The following is an 18,600-nucleotide window of genomic DNA, read 5'->3' as shown; positions in this document are numbered from 1 at the left end:
GCAGGAACAGAGTTGGCAGAAACCAGTTAATTAGTTATAGTCGAGAAGAGAAATTCTGTTGAGAAAATACTACGCAGACCTGTGTGATACAGGAGGGTAAATTTGCCTGTGGTCTTTGATCTGAAACAATTTGTTAGAAATCTTTAAAAAGCATCTGTTAATTATCAGGTGCACATTATACAGCTCGCAGGGAAGGCACTGACTAATTGTTTACAACTTGTACTCGCCTGAAAAGAAAGAAGGATAACCGAGTCTTTGGCTAAACCCGCAGTCAAGCAGTTTGCAGTTGCTGTGAATTCTCTTTATTTTGTAAAATAGTAGATACATGCCAGCTTTCATTAGGCCCCTGTGGTGTTACAAAAATACCAAATGATGTGTTCAGATGGTAGACTGAAATCTGTTATAATGGATTCTTGCATTCCAGATGAACAGGGGATAGGTCTTCCGATATACTTTTTGGACTAATCTTTGCATGCCTTCTGCATTCTTGGAAATAGTTCATCCTGGCAAAGTGTCAAACTGAGGATTCCAAAGTTAGAGCCTTAATCGTTTGTAGGGATGCACTGAATCCAGGATTCGGCCAAGATTCTGCCTTTTTGAGCAGGATTCGACCGAATCCTTGTGCCTGGCCGATCCGAATTTGCATATGCAAATTGTGGGTAGGGCGGGATTTCACGTGACTTTTTGTTACAAAACAAGGAAGCAAACCAATTTTTTTCCACTTTTTCCTTTCCCGCCCTTAATTTGCATATGCAAATTAGGATTCGGATTCGGTTCAGTATTCGGCCAAATCTTCCAAGATGGATTCGGGGATTCAGCCGAATCCAAAATAGTTGATTCGGTGCATCCCTAATCGTTAGTGGGTGCCTCAATCTGAAACGGCATGAAATACACAATTGTTTTTCAAGTAGGGCCTATCTATTAAAAATAATTCTGCAAGAAAAAAAAAAGAAAGTGTGAAATAATAGGGGCAGTTCAATTCTGGAAGGAAATCTGCCAATGGCAATTTCAGTGATGTTAAATGACAGCTATGTTTAGTTACAGGTATGGGATATGTTATTCTGAAACCTATCGACCAGAAAGCTCTGAATTATGGGAAGACCATCTCCCATAGATTCCATTTTAATGAATCAAGTCAAATCTTTTTAAAACGATTTTCTTTATATAAAAAAAATAGTACCATGTACTTGATTCCTGCTAAGTTACACTTTATCCTTATTGGTGGCAAAACAATCCTATTTTTTAAAATTAAAATGTTCATTTATATTAAATTAATAGACAAGGTATGGAGATCCAAATTACAGAAAGATTCCTTATCTGAAAAACCCTAGGTCCGAGCATTCTGGATTACAGGTCCCATACCTGTACTAATATTGCTACACACCCACTGCTAAAGTAAGTTTTTTAATGACACGTGGACAATTCTGGTGGCATTCCCTCTCCTACTTTGGTTGGTTTGCTGTAGTTTGAAGTTGTATATTTCAATTATACTTTATGCCTTAGTCATATAACATTTTTTAAAATGAAAGTATAAGGAGATCCATTTATTTGCATGGCACTTTCATCTGGAAATATTGATTTTTAGCAGTATTTTGACATTGTGAAGGATGAAGGGAAAATGCTAAAAGCTTCTCTCAGCCTGGGCTTATTGGCAATCAAATGATGGAGTTTAAAATCAAATTTTTGCTTGAAAATCTATTTCAGTGATGGTTACCCTGCGGCACTTCAGTTGTTGCTATAGCTTAGCACTTACGATATGTAAGATTGCTATTATAAAAGACAGTTGAGTTACAAGTAAAGTAGTGAGTCAGTGCACACATTTTCTTGACATTTTCATAAGCAAGAAAACAATGAATTGGTACCAGGGCACAATCTGCAAGAAGTTTGTAGGTTCCTCCTGTGTCTGTGTTGCTTGGTCCTTGGTGATATTGCCCATAGTGAATGTGTGCTTAGTGGAGACCACTGATTTTAAAATGCACTGGGGCAGGGACTGGTGTGAATGATTATTAACAATTTTTGAAAAACATTAGGCAATATATCACTGCTTTATAAATAAAGTATAACAATTAGTTAAAAAGGAAATATTTCAATATATAGGCAGAATAACTGAGAGGTCATACTAAAGTGGTGGATGATCGCAGAATCATATCCATGGTGAAGAGAAACCCCTTCACAACAGCCAAACAAATGAACAATACTCTCCAGGAGGTAGGTGTATCCATATCCAAGTTTACCTTAAAGAGAAGACTTCATGAAAGTAAATACAGAGGGTGCACTGCAAGGTGCAAGCCACTCATAAGCATCATAGAAAGGCTAATTTGGATTTTGCTAAAAAAAAAATCTAAAAAAGCCAGCACAGTTCTGGAAAAACATTCTTTGGACAGATGAAACCTCTACCAGAATGATGGCAAGAAAAAAGTATGGAGAAGGTGTGGAACAGCTCATGATCCAAAGCATACCACATCATGTATAAAACATTAGGGAGGCAGTGTGATGACTTGGGCGTGCATGGCTGCCAGTGGCACTGGGACACTAGTGTTTATTCATGATGTGACACAGGACAGAAGCAGCCAAAGGTGTTTAGAGACACTGTCTGCTCAATTCCAGCTAAATGCAGTCACATTGATTGGGAGGCATTTCAGAATGACCCAAAACATGCAGCCAATGCAACCCAGGAGTTTATTTAAGCGAAGAAGTGGAATATTCTTGAATGGCCAAGTCAGTCACCTGATCTGAACCCAATTGAGCTGCATTTCACTTGTTGAAGACTAAACGTCGGACAGTAACTCCCACAAAAAAACCAACTGAAAGCCGCTGCAGTAAAGGCCTGGCAGAGCATTACAAAGGTGGAAACCCAGAATCTGGTGGGGGTTTCAACCAAGTATTAGAAATTAACATTTTATTTTCAGTTTTTTAATTTGTCCAATTGCTTTTGAGCCCCTGAAATGAAGCGATTGTGTAAAAAAAAAGTCTTTAGTTCCTCCCATTTTTCTGAAATCTTTTTGTTCAACCCACTGAATTAAAGCGGAAAGTCTGCAGTTCAACTGCATCGGAGTTGTTTTATTTAAAATTCATTGTGGTAATGTACAGAAACAAAATTACAAAAAAGTTGTGTCTGTCCAAATATTTATGGGCCTAACTGTAGATAAGCAATGAATTACTGATGCAGTTTGTTTATATCTAAGCACGAAAGAGAGAAGGAAAAGGGCAACAAGTAATTGCTAAGTAGTATACTGTATATTAATAAAGCTTTAGAAAGTTTTTTATTAAATGGTGGAACAGCACTATAAAAATGTAAAAGAAATGTCTGGTATATCTTTAAAATGTTCAGACAAAAGGTTCATTGTGAAATTGGGGTTGTGACAAAATTGGCATTAAAATAGAAAATCAGTTTTGCCTGCCTTCTTCTTGGTATTTATTGTCTACTTTGTGCATGGCTGGATTCCTATTGGAAATGAAATCCAAGAATATATATTGAAGCAACTTCAATGACCAAAGGTAGCTTCTCCAAAAAGTACATTCTATTGCCATAATGGCATGCACATAAATATACATAACTATCATGCCATCTGGAAGGTGACTAAGGCAATGGAAGAACTACATATCAACATTGATGGCCAACTGTGCTCACACTTCAAAAAAAACCCTAAAAAAATTATTCTTTAAATTGTTTTAATTATATGTGTTTCCAGGTATGCATAACCGTTGCAACCTTTAGTAGTAGTACAGGTATGAGACCTGTTGTCCAGAATGCGCGGGACCTGGGGTTTTCCGGATAACAGATCTTTCTGTTATTTGTATCTTCATACCTTAAGTCTCCTAGAAAATCCTGTAAACATTAAATCAACCCAACAGGCTGGTTTTGCTTTCAATAAGTATTGATTACAGTGTATCTTATTTTCTATCAAGTACAAGGTACTGTTTTATTATTACAGAGAAAAAGGAAATCCTTTTTAAAAAGTTGAATTATTTGATTATAATGGAGTTTATGGGAGGCTGCCTTTACGTAATTTGGAGCTTTCTGGATAATGGGTTTCCAGATAACGGATCCCACAGGATGTTCATTTTTTACCATGTCCTATTATATTTTAACAAGGGTTTTATTTTTATAATACAGAAATGTCAGTAGGTACTGAATGGAAGACTAATGACATTACTAAGCATTGAGGGCTTCACTAAATACCATATTTCACAGGTTATCACTTGTGTAATATACTTACTTGCTGTTTTTAAACCAAGTCTACAATGTATTCAAGTTTGCATAACATATTTGCAAATTGTAATTATACGAGTACGGGATCCTTTTTCTGAAAACCCAATATCCCGAAATTTCTGAATTACAGGAAGGCAATCTCCATCTGTAATAATAAAATGGCACCTTGTTGAGTCAAGCTTATTAATCCATATTGGAGGCAAACCAATCCTATTGTATTCATTCAGTATTTAAATGATTTTTATCAGACTTAAGTTATATAGATTTAAACTACAGAAAGATCCCCTATCCAGGAAACCTCAGCTCCTAAGAATAATAAACCCGATACCTGTGATTGTAAATTGGTTCATTTTAATGTGCTTTAAAGCTTAATGTAGCCTAAACATTTAAATGGAGCTGACGTTTTATGTTACAGGTGTATATACGAATTAAGGACGATGAATGGAATGTTTACAGGAGATACACCGAATTTCGGAGTTTACATCACAAATTACAAAATAAGTATCCGCATGTCAGAACATTTCACTTTCCACCGAAAAAAGCTATCGGGAACAAGGTAAAGTACATACGCTCAAGGCTTTTGTTGTTTGTTGTTTTTTTTAATGATTGAATTAACCATTTAACCCTTTCTGTGCTAGCAGTTGGCTTTTTGATCTGTGCTATTGCTTGTAGTCTAAACAAATTTGCAGGACCAATCTTAATTACACATATAGATTACACAACTCCAGCACTACGCTGTTTTTCTGCAGGTGTCTTAGATTCTACATTGTATAGAGCTGAATGATTTAAAAGTCTGTATATTCAATATATATATAGTGTATATTACTGTAAATGTGCATGTGTTCAGTAATTTAGACAGTGGACAACATATCAGGGATCAATATCAACTGTATCTGCTCATTCAAGCAAATCTGTATTTTGATAACTTAAAAATTTAGTTGTAGATTCCTGTGATTAGATAGTTTTCTATATATCGCCCCAAATGCTCTCTTCAATGTGCTAAGGACATTCTCTTTCCTCCTGACTCATTTCATTTCCACCAACGTTCTTCTTCAACTGTATTTTCTTATCTTGCACTTGCACTGTGATATAGTATTCATGAATTTTATAGTACCCCTAGAACATACAGTGAATCCAGTGTTCTATAATTCTAACATTTCATACTCTAGCGGCATAGTTTACCACACTGGTAACATTGATCATATTGGTAAAGTACAGCAGGATTCCTTACACTCAAGGCGTTCGTTTTTTTGGACGCCTGCGCGTTTTCGCCGGTGTCCAAAAAAAGGATGCCGGCGTCAAAAACGAGACGCCGGTGCTGTTTTGCGAATTTTTCACAGTTTTGTGAATTTGGTGGGAAATTCGCACATTTTTCGGAGAATCGGAACGCCCCAAATTCGCAGATCACTATTCATATTTCTTTATTACTACAAAGAATCCTTTGCAAACATATAGTCATCCATCTGTATTTGCTCTGTTTTGATAATTTTCCTAATTTTTTAGGGGCTAAAAGGGATTACAGCTGTGTGACTGTCACTAATTTGTAAGGAATCATAGTTATTGGTGAGCCTGTATTTTGCTATAATTGTCACTTTGACCTTTCTATTTGGCTCCTTAGCAGTAATTGCACATTTAACACATCCCATCGTTCTTTTTATATTCCTTTTGGCTTAGTAAGATATAATTACTACTTTTTTAGTGTTCTTTGGCTGCTGCCCACAGCATGGTGTTAGACATCATCCACTTGACATCATCATCACTGAGAGGGAAGACAAAAAACTGCACACAACAGTCTCTTAAGTTAGTCAGTATTCTGATTATAAACAAGTAGTGCCTGTGACAAATTATTTCTTATATCCTTTAGACTGTAAGCTCTAAGGCACAGGGCCTTCTTTACCTCTGTGAGTATTTGTATGTAATTTGTTTGACATATACCTCTTTTATTGTACAGCGCTTCAGAATATGTTGCTGCTTTGTGTTAATAATAATCTTTGTGCATGCTGGCATAGATACATAGATGCATAGGCAGACTGACAACCAGACAAACAAACAGAAGGGTCTACTTTATTTTAATTTTTTTTTTTTTTTTTGAGACAAAATACAAAGGCAGCAGAGTTGAAAATATCTCTGTAATAAAGGCAAATGATGGATATTTTTATGACTTTAACAACCCCAGTCTGAATTCAAGCAGGCATTTCTATTTTGTGTTTTTCCAGCAAACGTACACGCTCTGAAATTAGCATTAGAAATGCGGATACAGGAACATTAGCACAAAAAAATCTCTTAAAATGAATGGCATTGGAAATTAACATTAGAAATATGGACACAGGAAAATTAGCACAAAATAGCTCTTCAAGCAATATTGTAAATTAGGGTACAGGAAAAAAAATACTTTGGACTGTTTCTTGGATCCACTAAATGAGTCAAAGGGACAGTAGATTACTAAACACTCTTGATTGATTAAAAATGTTCTCACTTCTTAATAGGGACCATGTGAGAGTGAGTGGCTTCTTCTCATGCTTTACCATTGGTTTGTTTAGAAAATATGATGTTAGGATGTTCTAAAGGCACATAACCAATGCCTGAGGATCTGGCCATGACTAGTTGTTTACTTACTTTAAGGCCCAGGCAATACATTAGTCAAAAATAATCAGAAAATATAGATAATGGTGATACTGTGATATTGTGTTGTATGAAAATAACAGAATAAAAAGGACACCCTAGATATGTAGCACAGGTACTGTATTACAAAATTACCTTCCTGGTTGATAAACATGGCAGAACATGTAAAGACAAGGAGATTTTCTTACCTGAAAAATCTTTTTCTCATAGGCCCGTACTGTCAGTGCAGGACGACTGGGGTTAAGTTGATCCTCTCTGGAGGCAGGACAAACTGAATAAGTTCTTTTCCAATCTCCTTCATCCATCTGGCTCCACCTCTTCCTCCAGTTTTGTACCAGAGCCTGCCGGTGGAGACAATCCTAACTGCCTAGCTATCTAAAACTAAAGGTCGAGCAGCAAAAACCGGCACCCCAAATAAAGGGAGGGATGCTGCACTGACAGTACGGGCCTATGAGAAAAAGATTTTTCAGGTAAGAAAATCTCCTTTTCTCAGTCGGCCCTACCTGTCAGTGCAGGACGACTGGGGAAGTCCCAAAGCCGTCCAAATAGGGAGGGGCCAAAAAAAAAAAAACAGTATGCAAAGGAACTATGAAAATTGCAGAAGCTATCTATGTGCCACAGCTGCTTGTAGCACCTTTCTGCCAAAAGCCGCTTCTGAAGAGGCTGTAACATCTAACTTGTAAAACTTAGAAAAAGTGTGCAAGGAAGACCAAGTGGCAGCCTTGCAAACAGCTTCCATGGAAGCCTGGTTATGAAGGGCCCAGGAAGTACTAACTTTCCTCGTGGAGTGAGCCTTTACTTGAAAGGGAAGATCCTGATGCATGGACTTATAGGCCTCAAGTATAGCTGAAACTATCCATCTAGCTAATGAGCGTTTGGATGCCTGTATACCCTTTTTATTACTGCCAAAGAGGACAAAGAGAGCGTCTGACCGTCTGAAGTCAGCTGTTCTGTGAATATAAAATTTCAATGCCCGTACCATATCCAGGGTATGAAGTTGTTGTTCTGTGGGATTATTCGGTTTTGGGCAGAATGATGGCAAGATCAGTTCTTCATTGATGTGAAACTCTGAAGTGACCTTAGGTAAGTGTGAAGGAACTGTTCTAAGGACGACTTTATCCTGATGAAAAATTGTCCAAGGAGGTTTATGAGAAAGAGCTGCCAGATCAGACACCCTCCTGGCTGAACAGATAGCAAGGAGGAATGCCACTTTCCAGGAAAGAAATTTTACGTCAACAGAACCCAAAGGCTCAAAGGGAGCACGTTGTAAGGCCCTTAGTACTAGATTGAGATTCCACGGAGGAACAGGGTCTCGCAGTGGAGGACGTAGTTGTTGGAGTGCCTGAAAAAACAGCTTGACCTCTGGTAGAAGCGCCCATTGTTTACGAAGAAGAGCTGAAAGTGCACTTTCAATGCTGAAGTACTGAGTCCTTTATCTGCTCCACTCTGTATGAAATCTAGAATATGTGCAGAAGAAGGAAATTGCCATGGTATGCTATGTTCTCTACTCCACGAAATGAAACAGTTCCAAATCCTGTGGTAAGTGAGGTAGGTGGAACGTTTTCTTGCAGCAAGTAAGGTGTGGATTAGCTTGTCTGAAAACCCTGCTCTTTTCCATAGCCTGGCTTCAATAGCCATGCCGTTAAATTGAGCCTGTGAAGATGGTCTGCCCGTGCTGGGCCTTGCGACAGGAGATCCGGTATTAGTGGAAGAGACCATGGCCTTGTTGCCGACATCTGTATGAGCTCTGCAAACCATGCTCTGCGGGGCCACCAGGGGGTGATCACTATGGTGGTTACTCTTTCCAGTCGTATCTTGTGTAGTAGTCGTGGAATGATCGGAATTGGTGGAAACGCATACGCTAACTTGCAGTTCCATGGGCAGGTTAGAGCGTCCACTCCCACTGCCTGTGGATCGTGCATCTTTGCTAGGAAACGTGGAAGCTGTGTGTTGAATCGGGATGCCATCACATCCAGACATGGCAGGCCCCATTTGTCTACTATTTGTTGAAAGATTGCTGGCTTGAGATGCCACTCCCCTGGATCCAAGGTATTGCGACTTAGAAAGTCGGCCTCCCAATTCTGTACCCCTGGAATGAAGATTGCAGTTATGAAGACCTTGTTGGCTTCTGCCCAATCCATGATCCGGGACACTTCCCACAATGCTGAAGCACTCTTGGTTCCCCCTTGTCGATTCAGGTAAGCAACGGTCGTGCTGTTGTCGGATTGAATTCTGATATGCCTGTGTCTCAGGTGAACTTGCCAATTGCATAGGGCATAATAAACCGCCCTGAGCTCGAGGACGTTTATGTGCAATCTGCTTTCTTGATATGACCATGTGCCTTGACATACTCGGGGTGGCCATGTCGCCCCCCACCCTTTGAGACTGGCATCCGTCGTGATTATTTCTTGGACTGGACGATCCCAGTCCCTGCCTTGTGTTAAATTGGGAAGGTGTGTCCACCACATTAGACTGGACAATGCTCTTTGTGAGAGATGGATTACTTGAGATAAATCTTGGTGGTCTCGATTCCACCTTCGGAGGAATTCCCATTGAACTGGTCGTAGATGAGACCTTGCGAAGGGCACGCCTTCGATACTGGCCGCCATCAGCCCGAGCAGACGAAGGATGTCGTGAGCTGAAGCCTGCGGGTGTTGAAGAATCGCGTGTGCTGCTCGTTTCAAGGTGATGGCTTTTGGAGTTGGTAGGAATATTTTTCTGATCGTTGTATCGATCTGCATGCCTAAGAACTCCAGGGTCTGTGTTGGTAGTAGGCAACTCTTTGTGTAATTTATGATCCAGCCGTGTTGTTGCAGAGACTGGAGGCATTGGTTTGTATGGAGGCTGGCTAATACTTCGGAGTCTGCCATGACGATGAGATCGTCCAGATATGCCGCAACATGGATCCCTTTGATCCGCAGGACTGCTAGTAAGGCCCCCAGGATCTTTGTGAAGACCCTGGGTGCTGATGTGAGGCCGAATGGGAGAGCCTGAAATTGGAAATGAAGTTGTCCCACTGCGAAACGTAGGAATCTTTGGTGGCTTGGATTAATGGGAATATGCAACTATGCATCTTTGATGTCTATTTTGGACATAAAGATGTTCGGTTTTAGGGACCTTATGATTGATGGGAGAGACTCCATTTTGAAGCGGTCGTAACTGACGAATTTGTTGAGAGGGTAAAGGTTTAGTACTGGGCGAAACCCCCCGTCTTTTTTCGGCACTAAAAAAAGGTTGGAGTAAAATCCGTGAAACCGGTACTGAGTGGGCACTGGAGCAATGACGTTCTTTTGAAGTAGGTCTGAAATAATATTGAGTAGGGCTTGCTTTTTTTCTGGATCTTGAGGTATTTTTGATGTTGTGAACCTCTGAGTTGGTGGTCTCTTGGCAAAGGAATACTGTAGCCCTGATCTAAAATTTTTATAACCCATCTGTCGGTAATTGAATTTTGCCAAACCTTCACAAAGTTGCCCAACCTTCCTCCCACTGGGGGTGGAGATGCCATACTTCTTGAGTCAGGAATCCTGACTCTTTGTTGGAGTATGTTTGCGGATGCTTTTGGTTTGGTTTTGCCATGGGGCCTTGTATCTCCTGCTAGATTGTGCCTGTGGTAGCGGTCTGGAACCTCTTTGCTGACGGTTCGAAGAATTCCAAGTCTTGTGTTGGAAGTTACGTTTGTGGAAGTCTCGCCTGGGACGTCTACCTTGTGGTAGGAAGGCCCCTTTGCCGCCAGTGACTTTGGAAATTATTTGTGTCAATTCGGGACCAAAGAGTTGTGTTCCCGCAAATTTAAGTGATGTTAGTTTGTGTTTAGATGCAGTGTCGCCCGACCACTGACGTAGCCACAACGCCCTGCGAGCAGTAACTGAGACTGCTGAGGCTTTTGCCGCAAGTTTTGCTGTGTCAATGGCCGCCTCGCCTAAAAATGAAAGGGCAGATTTGATTTTTTCTATTTCTTCAGTAAATTGGTCTGATGAGGAAGGTGGATTCTTTAGTAACTCCTGACACCAAAATTTTGCCGTCTTGGCCACAGTGGTAGCTGCAGCTGCGGGTCTCAAAATGGCTGCTGAATTTTGGAAGTCGCGTCTAAGCGCAGAGTCTATCTTTTTGTCCATTGGATCTTTGAGATATCCAGCGTCTTCTGCTGGTAAGGTAGTGTTTCGTGCCAGTCTCACAATAGCTGGGTCTACCTTGGGAATCTTGTCCCAGTGTTTATAATCCTCAGGTATGGGATACGTATTGAAAAACTTACTAGGAATAGTGTTTTTTCGCTCTGGCTGAAGCCATTCTGTTTCAATGTGTTTTGAAATAGCTTTACAGACTGGGAATGTTTTTGGTTTTTTTGATGTATTGCCCAATACTCTGTCTGCTTTGGATAGTGTCAACTGTTCCTCCTTAATATCCAGAGTGGCAAAGATATCTCTTAATATATTCTTAGTTGCGTCTGGCTGTCTGGTTGGCTCATCAGTATCACTAGATTGGTCATCAGATGAAGGGAAGTCTTCTGACCCTGTAGAACTACATTCCCCTGATGATTGATAAGATTGAGTATCATAGTCAGGATGGGAAGTAGGGGAAGTTGAGCGCTTGCGCTTTCTTTTACTGGGTTCAGCGACTGAGTGCGCAGAGACTGCTTGAGTGACAGAAGTATTAATGGTAGACTGTATCCATGCCATAAGTTGTGACATGTCAGTAGCTGGTGTCATTGAACTTTGATCTTGTCTCGCATTAATTATGTGGGTTGTCTGTGATGGCTGAGCTGCATGTTGAGACTCCTGAGAAGCATGAACCATGGCTACAGTGATCATATTAGAACCAGATTCGGTATTAAGCTCCTGCCGTGCAGGTGAGGGAGATTGATCCCTCCGTTTTGTGTTAGATTTGACAAGCTTCTTTACTTTGGCTTTAACCTTGCGAGACTTGTCCGGGAGATCTATCTCCTCAATCAGTGACAATAGATCATCCTCCTGACTAGCCATATTGAAGTAAGGAGGTCTTTTACCTGATAGGGAAGATCTACGATCGTTATGAGATGCAGGCTTACTGTGCAGTAATGGCGCGAGTCTTCCGTGCATAAGCGCTGTGTTCAGAGCGCGTGAACCGGAAGTTCCCACAATGCGCACTGAGCGGAAGTAGCGACCTTACTGTCGGGCGCGAAATTAAGGCGTGAAGGTGAGGCGCAGTAGAACACTGTTTAAGTGTCTAAAACCTGCGCAATATGCAGCGCAACTACGGGCTCAACCCAGTGACAGGGGAGCTCACTCCCTGTTACCGCCTGGAGGCTTCCTTTAGCCGTGCGGTCTCTGTAAGGGCTCAACCTGTTCAACCGGGAGCGCACCTGAACAGGGTGAAGCAAATAATACCGAACGACGACTGCAGGCAGCAGTGCGTTCTATGTGGGGCTCAACCTGGGAAACCCGGGAGCACTCCAAGACAGTAAACTGTCTGTAGGATTCGCCGCGGTCGGTCCAGTAGAAAGGGAGCACACACTGGGCTCTACCTAGGGCAATATGTGATGTTAGGGAGCACACACAGGGCTCAACCAAACAACTATATTCCATTGTAATAAAAGAGAATAATAAACAATAATAAATAATAAAATAAAATAGTCGAGAGAAGGAGAAGTTGCTGCCTCCAAGCAGGACAAACTGAAAAAACTGGAGGAAGAGGTGGAGCCAGATGGATGAAGGAGATTGGAAAAGAACTTATTCAGTTTGTCCTGCCTCCAGAGAGGATCAACTTAACCCCAGTCGTCCTGCACTGACAGGTAGGGCCGACTGAGAAAGAGCAGTTTAGGCATGGAGCTTGCTTTTAAATTAATTCACAGATTTTCTGTAATATTTAATATAATTGATAATGCAGTATTGAATATTGTACATTAACAATACTTATGTTTAAGTGCATTAAAGAGAAATTAGAAATACCAAATGGTAAAAATCATCAAGTAGCCAAAGATGGCTAAAACCAAAAGACACATGGAGGTATTCTGCCTTTGTTTTTATATATTATTATTTATGAAAACAGATATGGTACATGCCTCCTGCCCATCTTCCCTAGTCAGGGCTCCTGTTACATCCTGTTACTTTGACTTTATTATTTAAAATATTTATTTGCTTTTTCTGGTAGTACTAATACCTTAAAAAAATCCCTCAAAATTGTATTGCAAACAAGTATTTTACACCATTATATCTGACTAAATGCAAATTCTTGGAGGTGATGAGCCATAAATATTCATAAAAATCAACGTCTAATGTCTTGTAATCAACTTGCAATTTAATAAATAGAATGATACATTAGGCAGAAAAATATTCCCCAGACGAGATAAAGCTTGCAGGGATAAATAATTGTTTATTTTTTCTTTACCCCATATTAATGATGCATAATGCGTTTTAATTGAATAAATAAAATGTTAGAGGGGGAGTAGGCATAGTCTGATCAACATATCTTAGCAGTGGAAGTAGCATTATATTGATTATTGTTATCTGTACTACCAAAAGGGAGGCAATCGCTCCAAGATATAGTTTTGGAGAATATAGGATTAACACTGAAATAAATATAAACCTTGTCATCCATAACTAGTGATGGGCGTATTAATTCAGCAGGCACGAATTTGCGTTGAATTTACATGTTTCACCGCCAGCAAATAAATTTGCAAAACTGCAGTGAAAATTTACTGTGATAATATTTGTGCGTCAGAATAGTTGCGCATAAAATTGTTGCGCACTAGTTTCTAATCAGAGCTGACATACTTTATTACTTTGTATTGGTATTCGTCATTAGTGCACCAAAGGCAAGTAGCCATGGATTAGATTCTCTCTGCCGGGGTCAAAATACCCCACTTGAATTGAATAATGCGTTGTACCACTCATCCATATTGTGCCGTGTTTAATATGTGTCGATAGGGCAAAAAACGTTCTCAAAGAAGTTTATGAACATTAGCGACCATTTTTTGACTAATTAAAGAGCTCCTCCTTGCAAAGTTTGCAACCAAATTGCTTTTGTGAATGTTCACAGTGTATGTTATAATGGAGGACTGTAATAAAAGTCACAAAGAGTAAATCACTTTGCATAAATAATAATAAAAAATTGCAATTCCCAATCTAATATTCTTCCTTAAACTGTGCAAATTTTAATTGCGTATTGCACACTTTTAGGAAGTGCTTCAAGGTTTGGAAATCTTTTGGAGCTAAAATAACTTTTTCAGTAATAAGTTTTATTACATTCAAAAAATGTTTTCCTGTTACTATTCATCATTTGTTCTGAACAAGGGTCACAGTACACATTCCTGATTACTTAGCAGCTGAATTGTTTGAAAAAAATATATATTTCCTGTCGTGTGTATTATCTACTTTCAAACACTTGAAATTTGAAATGGAAAAATGCATCTGTTTTCTGACCTGCTTTATTCTAGTGTCTGACCTGCTGCCTCAAGGCTGAAAGCTTAGAGCATTTAAATGTTTTGTTTTAAACTTTGACTTTAACCAGAACTTTCAGTTTTTGTTCCACTAGCTTCTGTAGCTTATTGTTTCAGTTGTGCACTTCTGTATTGCTTCATTGAAAGGTAGCTACATTGCTTTTATCTGGTGTATGGTTGTCTTCACAGGAGAAAACAGTGGGTAATGAAAATAGATACAGTAATTTGATTTTAACCATCAGCAGGACAGTCCCGTTTTTGACAGCTCAACCCGCAGTCCCGCATTAGTACTGAAAAGTTCCGGCAAAACCTGGGTGATCAGTGTCGGACCACCATGGGCCCATCAGAAAACTGAAGACCATGGGCTCACTTTCCAAACTATTACTCCACCTTTCCTCACTCAACCTCTTTATTCTCCTAGTCTTTTATTTCTACAATACTATATTCTATTCTTTCATTTTTAAGCCCCTTAAAGAAATAGGGAATGGCCATGAAATACACCAAATATTAAGAGCAAGAGAGCCCACTGACACCTGGGCCCACCGGGAGTTTTCCTGGTATCCCAGTGGGCCAGTCCGACACTGTGGATGATAGTACAAAACAATACACTATATTACTGTAGATATATATTTTGGGATCATAACTGATCCCCTGGGGGGGGGTTGTGCAGTGATCGTGCAGACATTGAAATCATGCCCTGACACTGTTTCCAATCCGAGTGGGGAATTAAACTTTATAATGCACACCATGCCGTATTATGCTACTGCATCTAGAACTGGTATATCCTTGTCTTGTTGCAGTGTAATGGCTATTGCTTTCTCTGTAGGCTCTGTCATTGCAGTGACTTTTATATTTCACTTAATTAATTGGGAAATAGTCACTTGACATACTCTGAGCTTGTTCACACTTTCAGGCCGCTGCGTGTGTAGTTGGTGAGAGGACAGCAAATCATTTCCGCTTAATAAATCCATCAAAGGTGGAGTACAAACACCAAGGATTTTCTGCATCACTGCTTTATTTTCTTGTACTTCTGATATGTATCTGTCTTTGGTGTGCTAGATGGTCTTTTTTTTTTAAACCCTCATTATTTTGTATTCAGGATCTTGGTTATGAATTCTGGAACTCTACTGTGCCAATGATTTTATGTGTATAGTATAATATATATGTAGGTGTGTGTATTTGTATGTGTATATGCGTGTGTATTTACATTTTATATATATACTGTATATATATATACACATATTTATGTACAGTATAATATGTATGTATGTAAATACAATATAATATATATATATATATATATATATATATATATATAATATCAAAACAGGGGGGTTGTGGGAGCACTCTAAAGGCTTTAAAGTATATTTATATAAGTATAATAAATGCTATTGCATATGTAGCCAAAACAGGGGTTATTTTGTTACAAAGTTATGATCATAAAATTGATAAGCCACCATACCACGTCAAGGTAAACCCCGAATGGCGGTCCCTAACTTGTTTTATTTTTTATGTGCATTTTAGCATTACCTGTAATCAATGTCCGTTGAACGCTGTTTTTTCACTGAGGGCTAAATCCTCCCCAGCCAGCAATCAGGCTTTTAAAGGAGAGATATTCCCAAAACAAACGCCCAATTTTAAAAGCATAGGATCACCACTAGTTTAAAGGGGGGGTATGGGGTGCTACAACCACTGAAGCTATGCCACAGCTTCCGGCTAAATCAATTTTATGATCATAACTTTGTAACAAAATAACCCCTATTTGGGTACATATGCAATAGCATTTATTATACTTATATAAATATACTTTAAAGCCTTTAGAGTGCTCCCACAACCCCCCTGTTTTGATATTGTGTATATATATATATATATATATATATATATATATATATATATATATATATATATATATATATATATATATATAAAATATATGTATGTTTAGTATAATATGTATAATATGTACAGTATGTATGTGTATACAGCATAATATTTCTTTATGAGTGAGTGCAGCAGAGCTCACGGACGCCAGCTTTTTCTCTTCGGTAATCTTCGTGAAGTGAGCGGCGTAATGGCGCATGCGCAGTTGGAGCAATCTTCCGGTTCGTGACAACTGCACATAGGCCAAAAGAGACAGAAATTACTGAAGGGGTGGAAGAAGGCACGAAGATTACCGTATATACTCGAGTATAAGCCGACCCGAGTATAAGCCGAGGTACCTAATTTTACCTACGAAAACTGGGAAACCTTATTGACTCGCGTATAAACCTATACTATATACTTGCTATATAAGTAAAACAGAAAGTTATCAAGATCGGTGCGCTCACGTTTGAAAAAGTTAAAATTGCTGGTACCTAAATAAAAGATAACAAAATATAGGGGTACAGGGGTAAATGAAACATTGGATCTTATTGTAATCATAAGGTTAGTGTTAGGGTAAGCTATAGGGTTACTTAGAGTGGAGGATGAAGGCAGGGTGACAGAGAATGGCAATGTGTGGCTACAGTTCAGGTACACCTGTTCTGATAACTGACACCTGCCACAGTAAGAGTCACATAAAGGAAAAGCTAATTGCCAAAGGATGTCTTACAGGCTGAGGGCTTCCCTGCATATAGAAATATTATTTTTGGAACCCTCTATGATACGTGCATGCACTTACAGCAGTGTGCAACACAGGAGAAAGCAGATGAGATGGATACAAACACGTTTTTATTTTTCTCTAGTACGGTAATAGAAAAATTAAAGTAATCATACACCTCCACATCACAAGTTACACAGCAACTTACATGTTGTAAGTCCTTTTCACTGGGGGAATTGACAGAGAAACCCAGACTGACCAGCAGGAAGTTCCATGTGACGTACACTGTGCCGAGGAAGCAGCTCATTCCCCAGGGGACTGTAGAGGCGGGGTGGCTGCATGTTCCGCTACATGTTCCGCTTTCCTTTTCACTGGGGGAAGAACAGAGAAACCCGGACGGACCAGCAGGAAGTTCCATGTGACGTACACTGTGCCGAGGAAGCAGCTCATTCCCCAGGGGACTGTAGAGGCGGGGTGGCTGCATGTTCCGCTACATGTTCCGCTTTCCTTTTCACTGGGGGAAGGACAGAGAAACCTGGACGGACCAGCAGGAAGTTCCATGTGACGTACAATGTGCCGAGGAAGCAGCTCCAGGGGACTGTAGAGGCGGGATGGCTGCGTCTGACAAGAATAGAGTGCAAAGTGCAGAGCATCATGTTTTCCTGTGCCCTTTCCCTATGATGTTTAGGGGAAAGAGAAGCGGAACGATCCTTCTCGAGTCTGCTGTTCCGGCGGATCCTGTTTGTTGGTGCACAAGGTCTGTTGCGGCCGAGGAGGAGCAGAGCTGAGTCAGTCTAAGTACCGTAATCCTGTATGAACTACTTCACGTGATTATGTATTTTTTGATATGTGAGATTGCAGTTTTGTGGCAATAACCTTTCCAATTCTGAGCGCATCAGTGCACCAATCCCCATTTGACTCGAGTATAAGCCGAGGTAGATTTTTTCAGCACATTTTGGGTGCTGAAAAACTCGGCTTATACTCGAGTATATACGGTACCAAACAGAAGAAGATGGCGCCGTAAACTCCGCTGCACTCACTTTGCAGGAGGGGACAGAATTCTGGGATAAGACTGTGGAGAGAGGAGGCAGGGAGGGGGGGCTACTGGGGACTTAACATCGCGCGGGGGGGTTAGTTCTTTAAATCTTTTGTGATTTTGTCACTACATCAAGGTAAGTAAATGCGCCCTTTTATATTTTTTTATGCCTCTTTGTGCTAGTCACTTTCATAGCCCTATTATGAAGTGAGCCCTATGGTGATTAAATCTTCAGATTTGTAATGTCAGATCTAATTGAAACATTCAGCCAGTTTTCATGAGTTTAATTGCACCACTTGTCTGAGCTTTCTCCAGCTATAGGAACAATAGTGGAACAATGAGATCCACTAATGAAACCCTGGGATTGTCTGTGCCATCATTCTACTGATTATTTCTCAATAAAACCACACAAATTGATGTATAATTACTGTAAGTGCTATGGCAATGCTATATTTATCAGTTTCTTGGGCTTTTAGGATATTTTTGCAGAATGAAGCACTGTGGAAGCTGGTGCTCATGTTCTGCTACTGTCTCTGTTAAAATGCCTCTTAAATTGATTCATGTCCATTAGTAAAGTAGACTCTCATGCATCCTTTTCATTTTTATCCCGACAAATTATTAAAACCAAAGTTAGGGCTTGTTTTAATGTAGAGTGGGTTTGCAGCCATGCAGTTTCTTCTGAAATTCAACATCCCATTACAGCTGTATGTCAAATGTTGGACAAAGGTTGGAAATCT

At 39.9% G+C, this 18,600-nt stretch overlaps 1 protein-coding gene across 2 annotated transcripts in view; it reads left to right on the top strand.

Moving 5' to 3' along the window:
• snx29.S (sorting nexin 29 S homeolog) overlaps positions 1-18,600 on the top strand; it is a 327,158-nt gene that overhangs the window by 229,577 nt on the left and 78,981 nt on the right. For both annotated transcript variants that reach the window (XM_018239096.2, XM_041579205.1), the window contains exon 19: positions 4,629-4,769. In XM_018239096.2, the coding sequence (XP_018094585.1) occupies positions 4,629-4,769 (141 nt within the window). The remainder of the gene's footprint in view (positions 1-4,628; positions 4,770-18,600) is intronic.

Source organism: Xenopus laevis, chromosome 9_10S (genome assembly GCF_017654675.1).
Source record: "Xenopus laevis strain J_2021 chromosome 9_10S, Xenopus_laevis_v10.1, whole genome shotgun sequence".
Lineage (NCBI taxonomy): Eukaryota > Metazoa > Chordata > Amphibia > Anura > Pipidae > Xenopus > Xenopus laevis.
Note: the sequence above shows the minus strand (reverse complement) of the source record. Positions and strands in the feature narration are given on the sequence as shown.